Source organism: Lonchura striata, chromosome 1A, assembly GCF_050655825.1.
Source record: "Lonchura striata isolate lonStrDom1 chromosome 1A, ASM5065582v1, whole genome shotgun sequence".
Lineage (NCBI taxonomy): Eukaryota > Metazoa > Chordata > Aves > Passeriformes > Estrildidae > Lonchura > Lonchura striata.
Genome location: NC_140741.1, coordinates 22,021,994 through 22,044,392, shown reverse-complemented (window position 1 = coordinate 22,044,392; position 22,399 = coordinate 22,021,994). Strand labels below are relative to the sequence as shown.

The window sequence follows — 22,399 nt, the reverse complement described above, 5'->3', positions numbered from 1 at the left end:
AACTGCACTACTCAGTGAGTTAATACCCTGTAGTTTCAACAGAATAAGGTTTCATAAGCAGTTCAAGGAGAGAAAGGCTAGTGGGAGACTAGTTTGAATGAAATAAAGCCTGTGAAAATAATTAATTACACCATGTACTACCAAAACCTCCTAATAAAAACAGAACAGTCAGAATAAGTCTCAAGCAAAGTGGCCAGAAGATACTCCAGGGAAGGGATCTGGCCCCAGGACTGTGGCCTGGTTGGCCAGTAGGAAAGTGCTCTGGGCAAGCTGGGAGCTGTGCAAGGGGACAGGCAGGCATGAGCAGGCTTGGCAAGATTAGGTCAAGTGAAACATCGCATAAACATGACTGTAGAAATCACATCACTGACAATCTCCATCAATGTATCAGCAGGTTGAGCATTCAGAGTTCCACCAAACTTCTGCAGATCCCCAGCTGAATAAATAGGCACAACCTGCTGAGCTGTGGTGCTGTGGCTTCAGCAGCGCCTGTGCTACCTGCAGCCACTCAAGTGAGATACTACTCTTACATGAAGGTAACACAGTTGGCACCTACCTCAGATCCTGACCAGATCAGCAATGCAGGAGGTGTCTCCACAAGGAAGGAAAAGAGCCATTACAACCCCCAAAGGGTTAACTTAGATGGGTTGAAGCCATGGCCTTGTCTCTGCAGTTGGAAGCACTGAGCTCTACACTTGGGCTGTTTCAAAAAACTCCTGCTCAAGCACAGACTGAAAGTTCTCCCAAGCTAGTTGTGAACTGGGGTTCTTCCTGTTCAGTAGTTTTAAAAGCTTGTACAAATAAAAATAGTAAAACAAGCTGTGGTCTTGGCCCACCGTTTAGCACCTGGTTGCACTTCGGCTCAGTTCCAAGCAGAAACTGCTGGAGCTTAAGGGTCAAGAGCATGGGGGAAGCTGTGATGGATTGAAGTTTAATTGGGTTATCATAGATCTTTTGATATCCAGCCCCCCAAAATTCTGCAGTAATCCAGAGCTGCTCTCCAGATTCAGTGTGACAGGACTCAGTGATGTGCTGCTGTCAATAGGTACATACACTTCATGCTTACTTGCTTTGCCTAAAGTACAAATCATAAATAGTTGTATGTGACAAATTCCCCTGTATTGAACCTTCACGGCTGCCAAGCAGCATGCTGCAGAACAGAACAAGGAGGGCTATAATTTTCTTTTCTTCGTTTTGTTATTTGACCTTCAATTTTTCAGTTGCCCTTGGATCGGTCTGGAACTAAATATAGTCTTTTCAGCATTATTTATATGTTTAACCCAAAGCTCCCCGCATGTGCCAGGGGACTATCACAACACTCTTCTAAATTGTTTTAACAGCTTATTTTAAATTGAAAAATGTCATTTTTGAAAAACAATTGTCAATTAATTATGATTCCACAAACTCCTACCAGCTCTCTTGTGTTTTATAACAATTTGCTCACAGCCTACAAGACAAAGCCTCCAACTTGCTCAGAGAAAGCTCTTGAAACTGCCTAGCCCTTGAAAATGCTGACTGATCTTTAAATTAACACAATGATAATGATTTTGGCTACCAGCTATTTACAAATGCAATGCAATTTAAAATTAAAACCCCCATAGATGGATCAGCTGCCTCCTTGGGGATCAACAGTCACAGGGGTTGAAGCATCCCTTAGTTTGTGGAGATACAATTCATTATTTAGAATTGGAACCAAAACCCACCACAGTCAAAGGAAGTCATTAGTGTTTGGTTACATACAGTAATTCCTCCTGAACTGAGCAATATATTTTTCAGTCAAAAGGTCTTTCCCAAGCAAGGAAAAGACAAAACAGTCACTGTAATGATCCTCTGTGAAACCTTGAGAAAGGACATTTTCTGCCTCAGGGAGGAGGGGGTGGTTCTCTGGTGTCTATATCATCTACAGAGCTAACCAAAACAACAAAGAGCCGGGTGGGGGGACAGGTACAGGGGCACACATGGACGCACACAATTTCTATCACAAAAGAGAAATTTCCCCTATATCATCACATTCTGCAAACAGCATTAATTTTCTTTTATTTACATAACCAGTGTGAGCAACTTCAGAGAAGGATTTATGGTGCAGCTTGGGTTTTTGTGTGGGTTGCTCTTTTACTATATCAATATTATGTTTAACAACATTTTTCAGTCAGAAAAATGTCCGTGTGAAAGTTGAAAGGTGGGAGAATAATGTTCTCAGGTAGGAAAGAAAAAACCCCACAATACTGTTTTATCACTATTCTAAGCAATGCAAGCCACATTCAGCCTATGAATTTAAAGGGCTTGCACTAGTAAATCAGCTTAGAGCTGTTATTTAAGAGTTCAGAATTCCTTGGACAATTAATGAGAGGCTGTCCATGTAAACTTTACCAAAATGGTTTTACATCTTATAGTCAGCTCTGTAACTTGACCCTGAAGAGTGCCACCCAGAAAAAGAATCAGACACAGCTACCAAAAATTGCAACAAGATTTCCCGTTGCGAACCACCCCCTTTAAGTCCAGATTTTCAAAAGAACTACGCACCTAAAATATTTCACTTCTGTGCAGGGGGAAAAAAAAGTCAGCTATGTTACAACACAGCTTTCATTTCCTTAAAGCTTGAGTTCAAGCTCCATAGATACTGCGAGCCTAAATGCTCAGACGTAAGCAAATAAACTTGGGAAACACTTTCACAGATACAAGGGTTTTTAAAAAAAAATTATTCATGTGCACTTGTCAGTCAGGAAATTTCTATTGAAATTTTTTTGCTGTTCCCTAACTTTACCAGGACAATTTAGCAAAGTAAATAGAACTTGGTTCTCACACAAGTTTGAGACCCTGTTTTGATGATTCAGTAAACTCAGATTTAGAGCAAGAAGCCTCTGATTTAAAACCATCTCAGCCATACCACACAAAGAATTGATTTGGTAGAAAAAGGTTCTTTTAACTGAAATTTATTAATATGGAAAAGTGAACTTCAAGGTAGGTACAGCCTTTGTTTTCCCTGTAGCAAAGCAGAAATTGTATCAATTACCTATCTTGCACCCCAGTTAGATAAATCAAAATTGTCACATGTGCCCAGCCCTGTCCCGATGAGCTCTGCCTGAGAGAATGATCTGGTGCTGATGAGTGTGAACCCACAGCCTGGTGCTGCACTGACAGATCCTGGAGGGCTGGGGAGAGACTGCAGTTTTTCAAAAACACAGAACAACAGATCAACACCAGAATGAAGATATACAAGGCAAAACCCAGGCACTGTCATAAAATACACTCAGGGTCAATAGCTGACGTCTCTGTTATAAAAATTCTATGGGTTTTACCCAAGGTTATTTCCTTAGCTGCCAGGAGTCATTTGGCTAGAGATGGGATAAGGGGGTTGCTTTGAGCACTGAACATGATCTCTCCAACAATCAGATCACTTACGTTTGGCTGCTTATTTAGAAGTTGTTTGTCCCGAATCACCTGCTGTGTGTTTATATGTAAATGTCAATGTATACATATATGGATACTTGCAAGGTGTTTACATGAAAGCTCTCAGGAGATTTTTGGATGTGAAACCACAATATTCTCCTTCAGTTCTAGGCTGTGCTTTATCAAGATGACCAAAAGTAATGTTGCCAAATTTTACTGCCCTCCTGTTCCAACACTAGTTCCAAGTTCCTTCACATCTCAGAGGCTACTCTTTATGGCAAAAGGACAGCCCACTAACCTAGCAATGTTCAAACTTTTATCACCTTTCTCTGCCCCTGCATAGATAGATACTACTCTCCCAGGCTCCAGCTTAGGAACATCTGGCTTGACCACCCTCCTCCTGTACAGAAGCACATCTCAGGAGAGGGAGTTGAGCAGAAAGATTCTGCTAAGGTAAGATATACCTGCTGCTGCACCTCTGCCAAGGGCTGACCTCCGACTATTCCCAAGCTTCTTGAGATCTTGCCATACACTTTACCTACCAGCTCTTCATCCAGACAACCCTCTGCTCTTTCCTTTGCAAGATCTCAACCCCACCCCCTCTGCAACTTTTGGCCATCCACCTCAGCCTTTGAGGTGTTCGCCAAGGCCAAACTAAAGGGAAGCAAGAGGTGCCATCAGCCAAGGGCTTACAACGGGCTGAAGAGGCCAATTCCTATTGCCTTCCACCAATCTCATGCCTGCAACAAGCTTGTGCCCAGCCACAAAGCTGCTGCAGCACTGGAGAGGATCTCCTCACTGACACAGGGACACATGCAAGCACACACAGGGCAGCAAACTCTAAAATGAGCTTTTTTTGTTGTATTCTCATCTCTGCCATGTTTATGAGGCTCTCAGCCTCCCTCAGATTATTTCTGTCCCTCATCCTCCCATGGACAACAGTCCAAACCCATTCAGAGGGAAGATGCAGTGGCTGTGACTGCAGAGTTCCTCCAGTATATCCTCTAGCATTGCTAAATTACACACTATTAAACAACCAAGCATCTCAGCTTTATTAGTAACCTTATTATTACAGCACTGTAAAATAAAAAAAAAAAAAGTGGGGGTTTTTGGTGGTTTTTGTTTATTTTTTTATGATGAAGCTGCCACTGTGTGGAGGAAACTTGTTCTTTGCACACACAGGCACGTATTTCATATGGTGCATTGCAAGCTGCATGGAATAGAAAGCAGCTGGAGGAAAATGGCTATAGAGAAATGGTTCTCCTGGGCATCATCTGTTGATTTGTTTTGTTTATAGAAGGAATGAGATTTTTATCTCTGCTCAAAATATAAAATGCTTCCATGGCACTGAGCTCACTGCTTGGCTATGCTCTCACTCAGGAACGTAAATAAAAAGGGGGAGAATGAGGGAGAAAAAGGCTTTACTGCACATAACCCTTAGAATGTCAAAAATTAAATAGGAAATGTCCACCATTGACACAGTTAAAGCCTGAAAGAGGAACTAAGTCACCAAGCTGCCATGGAAATAAAGGCCTTCTTACCATGTTTGTTAATGGTTAGAGTCTCCTAAAGCTGAGGAGGCAGGTTAGGGATAAACTACCCAAATCCCAATTCTCAAATCTCAGACTGAGTCCTGGCAGGATGAACATACATACATTGTAAATACACCAGCCCTTATGAGATTCATGGCCTGAGAAGGCAGAGGTTCCTGCAGTCCTTCCACCAACTTGTGCCCACCATTAAAATTCCAAGCTCGCTCTGCAGCCTTGCTTGGGGAGGTCACTCACTCCTCTGTGCCTGACACCCAGGATCTGATGGTCTCTTTCAGTTAATAACAGACAACATCTCTATGTCCTAGGAGAACACCAGATGGCTGCTTTTCCACTCAAATTGAGAGCACTTCCATTCATATCAAACAAAAGTTACAACTCAGGAAAGAAAATATATTGTGAAACCACTGAATACTTAACTACTCCTAAAAATTTAAACTTTTTAAAATTTTAAAACACAACTACCAAGAGACACAACTGTCAAGAGACACAACTACACAATCTGTGAGAAATTATGTGAGGACTAAAACTTTCCAGTAGACAAACAAATTTTAAAATACTATTATTCTGAAATAGGAAAAGCTCAAGGTTTGTTGCCATATCTAGGAATAGTTAGTAAAACTGAGGATTCTTTATCTTTGTACCACCAATTCCTACCTCTGAAGAAGGGATGAGAGAGAGCAAGCCAGATACACAGAAGTGAAGGCTGCTGAATATTACTCCAGAACAAGCCTGTTTCACGAGCTACAGGAGGTGATCCAAAGCCTTTCTGGTACCACCAAGAGGTGTTTGTTCTTTCTGAAGCTGCTGGCCAGAGCTCTGACCTGAATGACTACTGAGCAACTATTTGTCAACTCAGGGTCCCAAACTGAGTACAGCTCATCACAGCATTCAGAGACATTAATCAGTCCAGTACAATAATGTTACACCCACTGAAATCTATCCTAACATAAATATGCAGCTTCTCAGTTTTGCTGCTATGAAGCTTGTACTGAGGACTCTGTTGGGAGAGCTTTCTTCATCTCAAGTCATGAAGAGTATTTCAGAAAATTTTAAAACAGATTTGTTAAACTCTTTGGAGATCAAACAGGTCATATAGATATTTTAAAGATGAAAGAGGGCCCTTGCAGTTTTTGACCACCATCACTCTCTGTCTGTCATGCTAGAATGCAATCCACTAAAGATCCTTTAGCTGCTCCTTCCTCTCCCAGGATGGCTTTATTTCATGTCTTTCCCACATTTCAAAGCACATGCCTTGACAACCTCTTCAATTGTTATAGCTCTACTGAAAGGGTGTTTACATAAAAGCTCTTTGGAGCTTTTTGGATGAGAAACCACAAACATGCATGCACAGACTATATCAGATTTATTGCCACCAAGTAAACTAAAACAATACCAAGGGTTACAGGTTCAGAATTCTGCCAAGAGTTCTCATCCAAGAGCATTCATTCAGCAGGAGCTTGTGATCATACAATTACCAATTTCTCATCTTCTGTAAAGTCTACTGCCTTTTCATCCTTCCCATGCCCTCAACTCGTAAAAAGCATCACAAGTTTTTTAGTGGCTGAAAAGAACTATTCTTTCCAAGAAAGTAGACTTTACTTTGCCCATATAAGCAAGCATACAGACATCACCCCATTTCCTAATCCCAACACACATCTCAGTTCAGCTCCTTTCTTCCAGCCTCAATTTGCCCTAATATACTTGACCTCAATCTGTAACAACCATCTGCAAATTAATGGAGTCATATCTTGCTGTCCCCAGTCATTCTTTCCAGTCTTTTCCCAGCCATTGCTGGGCATCCACCTTCTTTTCCTAACCGAGTCAAAAAAATAATATAATGAGTTTTGCCCTTTCCTGTTTGCTGCTTCCTTGCTCCCCTAACAACTTACACAGGTTTTGCAGAACCACAAAAGCAACACCTAGCCAGGAAACTACCAAAGGAATGCATATAAAGAATCTCCCTCATGCTAGATGATCCCTTCATTAAAACTCTTGTATTCCTATTGGCCTGCACATAACTCCAATCATAAATAACACATGTCAAATAAAGAAGTAAAGCTTCAAAGAAATTGTCACCAATGTAAGCAATGGCATATAAAGCAAGGGAAGGAAGAGGCAGACATGGAACATCATTTTCTCAAGCTCCTCTGCTATTCCCAGGAAAGTGAAATAAATGCATATCCAAACCCAAACCAGAAAATATTTTGAACTCTTTCAGCTGCTTCACAGCAGTTAGCACATACTAAGCTCATGGAACAGTAAACTGTTTTCAATAGGGAAAAAAAACCAAAAAGAGAACTAGGGAGATAAGAGAGTGAAAAATCCATCTAAAGATTCTGTGTGTGTCAAAGGGAACTGATAAAAAACAATCTCTCAATAATATGTAAATATTTTAAAGCATTTTTTAGACAGCTCCATTAAATACAATATAAAACTCCCCTACAGAAGAGCAAGCCATGGCAATCAAAGGCATAAATTACCTGTGAGCCAGCAGCGAGGACAAAACAAACATTGGTATGGATGAAATCTAATGCAAAGACAAAAAGGAGTGAAGAAGAATATGGGCAATTTTTTAAAATAATGGGAGCAATGTTAAAGAAGACAAGAAAAAGAGAGAGCAGAGATCTATATTTCAGCACTCTGAGGAGTTCTGACCTGTCAAAACTACAAATTGTTTTAACTTTTCATTTAAGAGGGAGCACAGGCATGCTGGCAGGACACTTTGTGTGCTATCTGAAAGTGGAGTGACAAAAATCCTGGAGCACAGGAGCAACAAGTCCTCCCAGTGCAGGGCAGTCACAGGAACTTCAGTATGCACCCCTGGGGTTCAGGGAAGAGCAGAGCTCATGGCAGTGTTTGCAGACTTTGCAGCAGACCCTCTGAGCCTGACAATTCAATGCAAGGACACAGCAAGAGACAGCCCCAGTGCAATGGATGGAGTGCTGCACTGCTTGCAGAGCCTTCTCTCTGAGGAAGTTGTTCATATTGCCTTCTCCCATCATCTAATTTCAATTCCTTTTAATACACCAGCAGGGTATTAAGTTCCTCATGTTCCTAATACTGTCAGTAGATGGAGGCAGGAGCTCCTAGAAGATAATTTGGAGTACCAAAAATCAGTTTGAGAGGGGCCCAAATATCCCCAAGTTAAAGAAAGCAACCTGCCCAAAGGCAAAGACCAGATCAAAAGTTAAAATCAAACTGCAGGCCCAGCAGAGCTGAGTGCAGCTCCAGAGCAGGCTCCCAGGCAGAAGTTGCCTGATGGAGAAGTCAGAGTACTTCTCTCCCTTGCTGGTCTCTCCTGCCTATGCAACCCAGTTGAGACCAGACTCAGGCCATTCCAAGCCCCATGGGAGGTGGAAGCAGAAATTGGATGGCTCAGGGGCTGACTCCAGCTCCTGTTTGCTCTTGAGCTATTTGTGTGTATTATCCAGCTTTGCAGTTCACTCCATTGGACTTGGATCTGGAAACCATAGCAGAACACAGATAAATATATCAGGTTTGTGAAAGGAAGCCATCCTATCCCTGTAGGTATGCCTTTACATACTATTAAGGCTCCAATCTCCACTCAATAAAATCAAACTATACTTTAATTTGGGATTTAATGGGGAAAGGCATGAAAAAGTTCAGGGAAAAACAAAAACCACAAGGAATTAATAGGCTGGAGATAGAGCTTTTTACAGAGTTTTTAGGATAAAGTGCACCTTCACAAAAGCAAAAAACTCAACAACCACTTGAGGGCCTTCAAATAAACACTGCTGGACATGTAATCCCTAAATTGAAGACAAAACAAAACAAGCAGAGGCAGTTTCTGAGTTTTGTAGTGTAATGCAACAAAGCAACACTACAGATGCACAGCCTGCAAGGCCCAACACTGGATAACCAAGGGGTTATAACAGCCTCTGAGTATACCCCAGAGAACCTAGGGACTGAAGCTGCAATAGCAACAAGAGAAAACTGTTCTTCTTCTTCCCCCAGAAGTAAGATAACTTTGTTTACCTAAAAGCAGCATCATCAGGGCACTGAGTGAACTTCATTCTGGATGATCAAATCTACACAAATCTACCTTGTTTTCAGAGGAATAAAGTATTTAGTTATATGTGGTATGGCACCTTTCCCAATTATAACTCAGTAGTTTATTCTGTTCCTTCTCAAACTCACCTAGAGATACTTGATTTAGGCAAGGCCATATATTACAAAGTTTTGGGATCAAATTATGTTTGACATATTAGTGCGAATTACAGATTTGCTTGATGTGAAAATGCATGACAAAGATAATTCAGAATCTTTTAGATTTTCTTCTGTCATCTACAGTGGTTTGCTGGTGTTTCTGGTTGAGTCAGATCCTTCTAGCTTTTCTGATGGGACATTCAAATGAAGGGGAGGGAAGCAGAATGATTTCCACTGATAATGGCCATTTTAGGGAAAAAAACAAAAACAAAAACAAAAACAAAAAAAAACAAAACAAAAAAAACAAACAAACAAAAAAAAAAACACCAGCTGGGGTTAACAGAATATTAAAAACCCCAAAACTTCCCATCCTTCTTACCCTGTAAACCTGATGCTGGGTTCACTGCTAACTGAGAAGTTACAAAAATGTAATAGGGGAAGCCTCATTAGGGACCATAACCTGAGATTCCAGCTCAGAGGTCAGGCTGTGCTGGTCAGAAGGATGTGGGAGACAGAGACAAGTCCAGCAGCAGTACAGGAGCAGCAGCCCCTGAGTATTCTCTGTCTAGAGCTGTGCCTTCTGCCAGAAAGGGAAATGAGAGGCTTTGACACCTGAGCATTAGGATGCCTCTCTGAATCTCTCACCTCGAAGAGCCTGAGCAGAGCTCTACATCCCTCTGAGTGTTTCCTGATGCTCCACACCCAGGCCTGTTTCCAGCCATAGTGGTCCTAGCAGCCCTGTGCCTTTGATGGCAGCAGTGTCAGGTGAAAAATTAGGCCTACCTACCCAGAAAGGATGCAGGTTTTTTAGTGCCTGTCCCTGAATCTATCCAGAAGTATTATGTGTTAGCGAAAATAATCTACTTCCCTTATGCCTGCACTCAGACCATAAACCTAGAGCTCTAGCTGCCAAATAACTTTTGTAAATAGTGATCTTTTGAGGGAAAAAGTTGGTCCAAGATGTAGTATTACGAGGCATTTACTTTAGAAAAAAAAAAAAGGTAGTTTTAGCTAACTCAATCCCAAACAGTAAGGTTCTGCAAAACCTTATGACCAGAATGCAAAACCTTAAAACCAGAACAAAGGTTTTGCTGGAGAAAGATTAACTCTAAACTTTCCATTTAGAGACCTTTCCAAAACCACAGATGCAAAGTAATGCCAAACAAGCAATGGTGTTGAAATTACCTGTATGGAAACACTACCTTGTCCTGAGATCAACTCCTGATGTGGTTTACTGCAGGTATGGCACCAGCTGATGAACTCAAACACATGTGCCCCAATGCCTAAGTGTGTCCTCATCCAATTATATGCAAATGACTTAAGGTCAGAGGAGGAAAAATACTAAATTTAGTTTTCATTCTTTTTTATCAGAGACTGCAAATTCTTTGGGGCAGAATTGACTTATTCTGCACTGGGTGGGTAGTACCTTGATCTAGGGATACCCCAATCTCTAAGTATCTCTAGACTTGTCTCTAGCACAAGTAATCATTAATATTACTTCAATGTGGAAATGACATGTTTCTGAATTACTTAGCTTTTCAGAAAGAGACAGGAACACCACTAGTTTATGTTTTGCTATGTTTGAAAGCATGCAATTAGACACAGATCTTACAAACATAAACAAACACTTCCACCCAACCTCCATGTTTCTAAAAAACCCCAGGTTTGTTTAGACAAGAGGTTGATAATCCAGTTTGAACACAGGTATCTGAATGCTATGACAGCTTCTTCATAATGCTCAGCTTATGGTACATTAAACTTTAAAGCAAGATAAACTCATGCTTTCATTTTATCAAACATCTACCCAGACAGCAAAAGGAAAGACACAAAGCAATGTTTGCAGCTACAGCCAAGCATGGGATATCCAACTCAGCATATGTTTGAAATGAAAATGAACAATATGTTGCATAGATATAGTACTCTATTTTTCAATAGAGAGTATCACTGGGATTTGTAAATGTTAACCTCTTTCTTCCCTTAAGAGTTTGATTTTATTTCATGACTAAAAAAAACCCCCGAGATTCACAGAGATTAGGCAAATAGACACAGCAGTGCTTGCAATTGAGAAAGAAAGTGCTCTTAAAAGAAACTACTCTGGTAATCAGTTTGGGTGGAAGAAATCACAGGGGAGGACACAGACAAGACATTTTTTAAGAGCACTAAGTGTTGTGCCACTGGTATTACTGAACTTTGGTAGTTAGCCATATTATGCCTTTTTGTGGTCAATAAAGCAGCAACCTGTCTATCACAATAATAATGATGTAGTAACGGAAATCAGAGAATCCATGATAAGAAATCTTCAAGAAGAGACTTCTACCTACAGAAGACAAATAGCAGGAATGGAGAGGGTAGCAGATGACTAAATCCTTCAGGAATGGGGGATAGTGAGGTGGCTTGAGCAGCCTCTTAATTTAACAGATTACCAAAAACCAACTTCCCATTGAAATCCAAATAGACTATGTACCCAAAAAGCTTCACGGCTCTTTCTACTCCCAATATTTAATCAACTGCCTTACAAAGCCTCTCCTTAGAGCTGACTTAAGGTCGTGTAGCAGACAAACACTGAGAGGTTATAGTTGCTTCCACTGATTTAAAATTGACACATTACACTACAAGCATCACCTTCATATTACACTGACGACAATGCATGAGAAATCAGAGATGTGTTATTACACAATTTGTTATAAAGAGTTATTGATGATCTTCATTGTACCATAAATAACAGCCTAAAAATTATCAAATCATCCAAGTTTCTTCCTAAGACTCGCATCTTCCCAGTAAGTTTATTTTTATGCAGCTACAGCCTTCCTCCCTTTCCCAATCAACCCTTTCTTCTCTCCCTCTTTCATATGACCTCACCATACCCAAAAATGTGAAGAGATTGGTCTTATCGCAGTTTAGCAAGATACCACCTGCCAGATGAACTGTGACAAATCCCAGCTGGCCTTACAATATACACACTCACAGGGACTGAGGCTGAGCCCATGGACAGCAGCTCAAGGCTGTCATTTAAACCTCTGAGTACCCTCATTCACGAAAATCATGCTAAGGAAAGAGTTCAATAACACCAGTGTTGCCATGAACACATTCCTATTCTAGTGTGCATTAGATCTTTTTACTCTCTCCTCTACCTGCAACTGCCTTCTGTTGAGCCTTACTAAGCCTTTTACAGCCAACAAGGCGGACAAACTACTTGTTCTTATTTTCACACAACAGTTGACACAACATGACCCCAATCAATCATACACTAACAAAATAACAATAAATAACAAAATTTACAACAGCAAATATTCATTCCTCCCTTTCCCCAGGACTGCCCTTCTGAAATCCTGGAAGAAAAAGCTGAAAAAAAAATTCAGCAGTTATTGAAAAATTAAGATAAGGCTTATAAATAAAACCTCAAAGGAACCCTAAGAGTTATTACATTATTATTACTCCTGCCATACACAATACTCCTGTTTTCTAACTCCTAGAAGAACCAGATAATCAGGTACACAACACAACAGCAATAAAAACATTCTCTAGAATTAGAGACCTGCCTTTATATTAGCAACCATTTTACATACAGTTTAAATAATTCCTTGAACCCAAGGTTTCAGTCATGAATAAAGGAAGATGCGAGCATGCATTGAGTTTTACTGATTTGTTTAAACACGCAGGTAGTATAAAAAATTTCAACAAAATAGACTCAAATTAGAAAGTTGAGAAGTTTGAACAACTACCACACTTGCAGATGTGATTCAAGATTTTAACCTTACAGGCACATGAACTGCACTTTACTGAGATAAATAGATGTGAACAGCTCAGACATAAGGAAACCTACCAACAGCCCATGGCTTATTTTATTGCAAGTTTAGTCATTGCCAGCTTCCCATTGAAAAGTGATCTACAGGCACCCATATTTAACAAGCTACTTAAAAATAAACTTGAATCTGTAGATCAACAAGATTGGTTAGTAGTAACCATTGGCAGTTACAAGTATAAAACACTTTTCCCATATAAAACTTCTGCTGCCTTTTCTTGATGCTTTTCACAGAGCTCACCTTCAGCCAGAAAAGCAGACACACTGAATGGGGTGTCTCTACTGTTAGACAATTTCCCACCTCACTGCTAAGCTGAACTTTTTGAAACTTTTATGGTAGGCCCTCAATTTAGGAGTAACTGACTACAGCCACGAGTCTGGTTTAACTCTGCAATTAGAGTTAGCTTTGTTAATGGCAAGACCAAATGTGCACTAAACCACCATGACTTAACTTCAAGGGGAGGAACAGCCTTTCCTAAACTGAATGGGAAAATGGGGCCCTGGGCAAACACACACCAGACGGTGCCTAAGATTTACAAGGAGCAGTTCCAGGTCTTTGGAGATCTTGGCACATCTGGACATGAGCTATGTGGAAGTATCAGGCTATTTCAAATGATTCAGAGGTGGCTAGATCTCACCAGCTGACCTGCTGCTTTTCTGAACTGTGGATGTGCCTCTGTCCTCCCTCTCTCCCCCTTAAGCTCCCAAAGTTGCACAGGTCTACAGGTGAACAACATGGTCTTAATGAAGCCACTGTTCTTTTTCCCAATAAAATTCAGAGGATGTAGGACTTAGATATTTAGAATTATTTGGGCATCTTGTTAAGAAAGATCTTGTTAAGAAAGCAGGCTCACCCACCTATTTGATACAGCAATACACATCAAGTATGGGTTTGACTCTTTTTAGTCTCTCTAGATCCTCTCTGAACACAGAAGGAAGTTTAACAAAGCTCAACAGGGTGAAAGAATAACAAAATATATGCAAAGTGATTTGTCATTTACATTGCTACCACAGTTGTGCTAAACTAATGGTGCCATCACTATTCTCTTCCAGATTAGCTTTGGATTTTTGCTGGTTTTTTTTTTTTTTTTCTGCAACAGTCCCTAAAACCTTTTATTGAACACTCATACAATTGAGAAAAGCCCCATTATTTTACTGGAAGGCAGGATTTGAAGATAAATGCAAGTGAAAAGTCAGAAAAACACTCCCAGTTCAGCTAATATAATTTCTGAAAGAAATTGTAAGGACAGGGGGGAGGTTGTTGTTTTTTTTCATTTCAGCACAGCTCACTGCATTGCCTACTGTGCTAACCATTACAGCTGCTGTTATTCTGATTTGTGTCTACTAGTCAGTGTGGAAAGAACAAGAGAGGAAATTCAAGCAGCAGTTAAAATAAGTGTCTGTACGCTTCAGCCAAAGAACAAGTGTGCAGCACAGTAGAGAGAAGAGGTCCAACAAGTACTTGGTTTCTTTTTGACCTGTACCAATGTTCCTGCTGCCCAAAGACATTAATAGGAAACCAACAAATAAGTTCTTAACTTAGAAGACAATTTTTGTTAGCAGTTGGTAAAGCACTTACAAGACAAGATTGCAAGGAGAAAATTCTCTAAAAGCATAGTGAGTTTTGTGAGTATTTATTGCACTCTCTGCTTCCAAACCAATTCCCTCTCCATTTCCCTCCTAGGAAATTACCTTCCAGTTTCCCCTCATGGATGAGACTCTAGAGATGCTGGGTTTCAGCAGGGTTTGTGTCTGAAGTGCAACCCATCTCACCACTATCACTTACCAATACAGCAGGACCAGGAAGACTGCCAGCAAAGCCAGGGTGACTGTGGTGCTGTTCATTTCTACGGAGACAAGTGCCAGAAGATCTACAGGCTCCATTTTCCTCCACTACAGCTCTCAGCCTTGAGTGCTGTGTGCAGGGGAAAGCCTCCACAAGGGCTGATAAAGCCTTCCACAGCTAAATGAATGACATCTGCAACAAAACAGGAACCGAGAGAGCAAAAACATGTCAAGCACAGACTGCAAACCTTTCCTCTTCTCATCGACTGCACACTCTGAGACAGAACTCAAAGGTTCCCTGAATGGTAGAATGTAGCAATTTCCCCCCTCCCACTGTTGTTGACTGTCATGCCAGTAAATATTTACATATCCACTGCTTGAGACATCAGTGTTGCTGAATAGGTTTTTAGACCTCAAGTATGGGAATCTGGGGAGTGTGTGGGGAAAATAAATGGGGGAGACAGCCTGACCATGTTACAGATCATGGAAGAAAAACATAAAGGCGCTTCAGGGGTGCCCTAATATACAAACAGTGGAGTTCACTAAAGTTACTAAATTAGAGCATTTTTGCAATATGAAACTTCATTAGCACTTCATTTCCAAGCTGGTTATACCTTGTAAAATGGAACAAGTAAACTTTAAATTACCACAAATAAAAGGAAGAATTAGAGGAAAGCTGGTCTAATGTGACTTCTAGAATGCATGCAAATAAAGACCAAATGAGCAGAAAACCCCAAATTTCTGGGGTAGTACCAGATCCATAAGTCAGCATCTGCCACGCTGGTGAGTCCACACAGACAGCACTGTTTGGCTGTATCATCTCAAGTTCATGAGGGCTACAGCAAATTTTCCTGGCTCAGTGCACTGTCCCCCTTGGAGGTATCACTAACCAGTCTCTCCAGAGATACTTTGGCTACCCCTATGTTGTATTTCTAGTATCAGGTTTAACACCAATATGGTAAAATCTATTCTCTCTGCACTGTGGCACAGTCAGGTTGCCACAGGCCCTAGAACAACCTGCACACAACAATCAAGTTTTGACTGCAGTTCCGGAAATTGTTTGTTCACTGTATATTAATTCTTTAGCTTTCTTCCATATTTTCCTGCCTGCAAACCTCAAGCCTGTTTTAAGCATCTGATCCAGTCCAGTTAGAAAGGTAAAGCAATGTACACACGTTGAAGCACTTCTACGAGAGAAGACCATCAACCTGTTATACACAAAAGTAACCATTACATGATCAAATAAATCTTCAGGACAACATCAGAAGCAGCAGCTTGCACATAAATACCTTTGCCCATGACAAAATTCCCTGAACTGTCTAGTATTATTTGATACTTATGAAACTACAAATTCTCATATACGTGCTTCAGAGTTTCCACCCATCGTAAACAACCTATTTGAAAGATAAGAAAATCAATGCTATGCAAAAACTTGGTTTATGAATTATATAGTAACCTTGAGAACCAGAAATTCTGTAAAATCTGATTCTCGTAACACACCTGATAAAGAGTGTTTTTTTCTCTTACTACCCCAAGACAATAGGTTAGATTCAATGTGCAAGGCTTCTCCAATATCACTGTATTACACTTCCTGCTTTTATCAGAGAATTTAATAATACAGGTATCAAAAAAGTAAAGTCTTTAACACAATGGAGTTTAATTTTGAGAAGATTTGGCTCTTCTCTAAGTGAATCACTGCTATTTTGGTTCTCCGTGCTTCACAGCTGCATTAATTCCCTTCCAGCCTCAGATCCTTACAGAATAAGTAAAAGGTGTTAACCAGCTCATCAGCTCTGCAGAATAGCGACGAAGCTCACAGAAAACCTTGCTTCAGGTATTAACAACTCCACTGCTATTCTAGGTCAGTAACAGCTCTGATGGTTTGCTGCTGCTGCTGCTGCTGCTGGAAAGTTCTGCAAGAACAACTGCAACAAGATTTAGCACCAGTGACACAAGGAATTAATCAGTGGGCACAAGCTAATCCCAACTAACAAGCAATCCTGTGGGACTTTCAGAAAAAGAAAAAAAAAATCACATATTGATATACATCAAAGTATTTTCTAAAAGACTTTTCTTCTTTTCTTTTCTTCTTTCTTTCCTAAAAGACTTGTCTTTTCTTCTTATATCACAGGGGTAGAAGACAAGAAATAATATTCTAATTTCACTTTAATTTATTTGACTTTTTAATAAAAGGAATTTTTCTGCACATAGAGGACAGATGTTCTCTTATTAAAATCAACTGCATGACTCCTATCAGCACACACAGGTCAAGTAGAAACCTCACTTGTTTTTTAAGAAGGACTGGAGTCTTTTCCCAGTCACACTGAAACAGGAGGTATGAATAGCTCTTAAACATATGCTTAAGAAAGAAAATAGGATCTCACATCAGAATCCAATTTGGGAAAGAACACATAATCAAGCCTTTTTTTTTTTTTTGCTTTTCTTTTCGTCCTTTTCTTCTGTTGATGGTGGGGTTTGTTTTGTTTTATTTGTCAAGCTTCATCACCTGTTTCTTGATGTGGGATTTTAGCTTGGCACCCCTGACCATTAAGAAGGGAGGCAAGCATTGACTCTAAAACCTGCATGGAGCACCTCTCATCACAGACAGAGGCATTTAGAATTATCATCTTGGAGTCAGGGACCTCAGCTCTGTGAAGAGCCATATAAATCCACAGGATACTTGTGGGGGAAAAGGAGTCAGGGATGCAGCGAGCAATGCAAACAAGATACTTATCAATCCTGAGAATTCTCTTTACAAGTTTTTTTTTACGTGAGAAATATCATCCTAATTAAGACTTAACAGCGCAGATATTTTTCACCAACCTCCAAGAGTTCCTTTTGTGGAGTCACGCTGGCCAGTATGGTAGCAGTATCAAAGAAGTAGTGAAACAAAGTCGTCCCTAACCGCAGGCTGGAGGAAGCCAGAGACAGCAGAAGCCTTTTCCTGTCAGCCTGCTGTGAGCCAGCAGCAGCGCCTGCGTTTGCATCCACCAGGCTTCCCTCAAGACTGCATCTACCAAGGTTTGAAGCTCCTTGACGCAGTGCCATCCACGCCCTTTTCTTCTGTAGCAACTAAAATCCACGGATCACCACCTCGTCCATCACAAACAGATGTTGACTAAAACCTCCACTGAAGGGACCCATCTCACCCTGCCTTCCCCACCACTGCCTGGGAGCTCCCCAGCAAATAGCAGGAGTTCAGTGCTGAGCACCAGGGCTGCAGCCTGCACACATGCTCACAGCAGCAGCTATTGAGCAGGGAAGTACACAACAGCATTCAAAGTCTGAGAGGCTGAATTGTTCCCCAACTGAAAAAGAACAAAAACCTGGCACCCAGACAACGCAGGTTTTACAGGAAGCCTTCGTGCCTTACAGCCCCGAGTCCAGTAATATTTTCTGTAAATGCTCTTCCAAAACAATGCATTTCAACTTCCAAAGGAATACAGCTGTGGCTGTGAGCCTCAGCAATGCTTGACATACACAAGTATTGTTCCAACAAGAAATACAGAGTTTATTAAAAAGCAGGAATATAGACCTTCCCAGTAAACCTAAATCATGTTAAGGATTTTGACCTGTCTTCAAAGCATATCAAATGGAAAGTGTAGTCCCATATTTTAGGAGCTACTGACTACACCAGCTAGACTAACCACATACTCCTGTTAATGACCAAATTCAATTCCCCTTCTGCTATTCTACCTCATATATTTTAGGTCTATAATAATCTAATTAAGTCTGAGCCACACCAACTTTATGATAGATGAAGGAAGTCCAGGAAGATGTTACATTTTAATTTTATAGCAGTTTGTGTCTATAGAAATTTATAGCACAGTCTTCACATCAACAAAATTCTGCTACAAACAGCTTAGCCACAAAATACTGCAGACAAAATACCACAGAACAGCTTAAAAAAGAGATTAATCAGGAACTAGTTTATGTATAAGCTTTAACAAAGCCCATGTAACAAAATTTGTAAGTATATATGATGATAATTTATCTTAAAGCAAAAACCCTTCCAGAGCCAAAATGAATTCTCAACATCCTGAAGGTAGACTGATTAAAAAAAAAATCCAGAGGCACATTTCAAGAGGTTTTTCCTTTTTTTGTGTTTTTTTTTTATTTTAAAAAACCTTAATATTCAAAGTACTTGGAATAAAAATGCATTGGAATACAGGGATTTACAATGGCCATCTGTGACTTAATTATTGCTATATCTGTTCAAGGATTGATTAAGCAGTTTAATCAGATGATTCTGTACTCCTGCATGATAAACTATGACAAACTACCCACAGGCAGACCACCAAGGCATCAGAGCCTACTAATAAACATCCTGCTCTACATTCAGAACAGACAAGAGCACCAAAAGGATACCATGAGCTCACGGGAGATTCTTGAGTCACCTTGAATAAAGTCACTCCAATAAAGTGGATCTCAAAAGGCAAACACAGTGACTGTAAAACCACATCGAGGAGGCCACTTTCATGGCACTTCCAACTGAGAAGCAGAAAGACACACTTTTACACTTAAATTGTTTTACCAAGTCAGAATCTGGTTATATTAACCTAAATGCTTCTCAGGAAACAGGCATACAGTTTAAAATTCTAGGAGAGCTAAAATATTATGCAAACTTGCACTTCACTAACAAATTTAATCTAGCTGCCTAAAAGTTATGGTACTTCAAACACAGTCAGTATCTTAGAGGCTAAAAAACTCATTATGCTAACTAAATGTAGTGCCACTGTACTAAGTCCCCTCTAAAGAAACAAGCTGTGAGATATCCTAGTTATTTCAAAGAACTCCTCTTAGAAATAGCACAGATTTTGTGGTCAAAAGGAATGACAGTTTCTTCTTCTTGCTGTGAGAGTTCGGAATGAGTTTCTAAAATAAAGTTACCTTTGCTAATAGTGACATTAAGATCTTGCAGCCCCTGTGAAATGCCAGAGAAATCAGGAATTAGTATAACATCTGCTGCCCATCGCCAGGCATTTCTAAGCAAATTGACTTTATTAAATAATTGGTAACTTGTTTATATTTCTATAGCTTGCTTTAGAAACATTGATTGATTCAAGCAATCCTATTATTTCATTGTCCTATAAACTTGACTGGAGATAAATATGGATTTATGTTCACAGATCAATAGCACCACATTCACAGCAAAAGCCAAAAAACCCTGCTTAGACTAGTCTTGTAGTTGCAGAGAGACTTACATATCAATGTTTGCAAAAATATTATGGTAAGAGCTGTGAAGTTATAATTGTTTTTCTGAAGCTCAGTTTTTAAACACCATGAAAAATGCCTAACCTTCTCTGTCTGACTGAAAAGCTACTCTAGATGACAAATTCCAGGCTTATATTCTCCAAATTGTGTTTTGGTGCTGGATGACAGGCCTAAAAAACAGTGGAAAACTTAACAGAAGTACCTTGTTCTATAACTTAATTAAACAAACTTACAGACTAATACAATGCATTTATCAGTACCCTGTCAAAATTCAAAATGACAGAGGGGAAATGCACAGAAAGTCTCAAAAACCTTGAACCTCAGACAAGGTAAAAAAACTATTCTTCACCTGAGGACTACCACTGTTTTTTTCAAATATCTTATGCTCCCAGAAGAAACTCCATAGATGTGAATGGAGAATGTGCCCATGGGTTATGGCCTTCAAGCTGACAAGAATGTAGAATTCTTCCCATCTGGGAACTCTGGGCAGTATCAGCTGTCCCTTTATGCCTTATCTCTAACTAAACCAGAGTGTTTGGATGCAATTGTCCCTCTGAGATGAATAAGACAGAAAAAAGAGAGAGCAAATGAATGCATTAGATTATACAAACATGCCAAAACCAGAACAGGTACTACATCTCACTACTGCCACTAGTCTCTGTATTGAAGAGGCAGTAAATTGGCAAAAAGGAAAAAGAAGGGTGGAAATGAAGCAAGTCAGACTAATACTCTTGCCACAGCAATAATTCTCATCCCCAAAAAAAGCCCAGAAGCTCTTAGTTTGCGTCCACATGTAGGAATGCAACCTGACTGCGAAGAAACTCAAACTGCCACCAAAAGGAATCACTGAGGAGGACCAGTTCCCCAGCAATTCTTTAGTGGCATCTACAGAACCACTTCTTAAGATGCAGAAACATCCCTTCACAGGATCTCCTGGAAATCACCACGTGCAGGGTTTGGTAATGCTGCTCTGACTCCTGCAGATGTGGCTGGGGAAGCTGTTGCCCTCTTGCCTCTCTTGCCTTGAAAATGTTCCCCATGATAAGCATTTCAAAGTGACAGTAACTGCACTCTGAACGACCATGATGGATATTCTCAGATTGCAGTGAAAACATAAAATGTGTGGGGTGCTGGAACAAGCAAAGCTGGGGCAGGAAGACACATCCAAACTTCACCCTATGGGGCAAATGCAGGGACAGTATAAAGTACCTTGAAATGCCATATTTTCACTCATGCTCCTGTATGGAGTGTATCTGCTGCCTAAATGTATGCATCACATGATGAATAATTCTTGGTAGATCATGCCAGAGATTCCCAAAGGCCTTCTTACCCATATGAAAGGGAGCACAGAAAACTAAAGTGCAAATTGCAGCCCCCTTGTACGTGGCAGGGAAGCACATGCAACATATGGGTAGCTTTACTCTGGTTCAGCCTTTTGTGCCTTCCCATTCATTGGGCTTTCTTACTGCAGACTTTTCTTCTGACCACTTGTACACTTACTCACCAAATCAGAAACCCCTTCAGCTTCATTCTCAGCAGATATGCTGTAACACAGACATGCATAACTGGTGAGGGCAGTGAGAAAAAAAGAAAAAGGGAAGAAAATTGAAATTATGCAATCACAAAACCAGCACTTCAAAACCTCAAGCTCTTTCTGAACTCTTGGTTTAGTTGAGTTTTTTGCTACAGTGCTGGTTGTTCATTTGTGCAATTGTGATAAATGCAGGTTTTACTGGGGGCAAGGACTGTCAAGCTCCAAGCTAGGAAAAAAGTGCTCAGAAGCTGTGAAACTCAAAGGATCAGGGCTAAAATACTAATTAAACTATTTTAATTGCTCAATTTAAAAATTGCATGTTTTTCCTGCAGTTTCATGGCTCTGAGAGTAAATCTGTGATTTTGGAATGCTTGAGGCTAGCAATACTTACAAAAGGGCATGAACTCAATAAGCTGACCTATTAGCCAAGGGAAGAAAGGTTAAGTGGAAGACTAAATAACCTGATGTTATGAGTTGAAACAGCAAGGAAAACTTATTCTCAACAAGACTTCAATCCTGCTGACACTCCTTTCAACTTCATCTCTCAAAGTGCACTGTAGTTGGGATCTGAGACTAAAGTTTACAGTGTCCAGACTCCTTCCTACCTTGATGCCTCCCACCAAGTGGCAGATAAGCCCAGCCTTAATATTGTAGCTGGACTAGCACAAGAAGAAAATATGTTTCCTTCTCAGGGTATGGGGAACTTTCTCCTCAAGAGTCCCAGCTCTGTATGTGGCAGCTCAGGCTAACTAGGAATTCCCAGGGACAAAGAGAGGCTATGATGAGCTGTAATTCAGAGGGAGGCTCCACAGATGCATGAATATTTTAAGGGTGTAGCAAAGAATTTTTGGAAGTCTGGTGCAGGTAGATTGTCTCTGCCCTCATGTGATGCACTCAGCTCTGTGGATGGAGAGCACCAACTCCAAACATAAAATACTTTTTCTCTCAGTATGT

At 40.4% G+C, this 22,399-nt stretch overlaps 1 protein-coding gene across 8 annotated transcripts in view; it reads right to left on the bottom strand.

The window, feature by feature from the left end:
- TBXAS1 (thromboxane A synthase 1) overlaps positions 1-22,399 on the bottom strand; it is a 242,173-nt gene that overhangs the window by 216,643 nt on the left and 3,131 nt on the right. For 3 of the 8 annotated variants that reach the window (XM_085568338.1, XM_021536482.3, XM_085568344.1), the window contains exon 2: positions 14,699-14,890. In XM_085568338.1, the coding sequence (XP_085424464.1) occupies positions 14,699-14,796 (98 nt within the window). In that variant the 5' untranslated portion in view covers positions 14,797-14,890. Of the gene's footprint in view, positions 1-14,698; positions 15,488-17,520; positions 17,967-22,399 lie in introns of those variants that run through there. The other 5 variants (XM_085568340.1, XM_085568345.1, XM_085568342.1 and 2 more) reach the window with 5 other exon arrangements.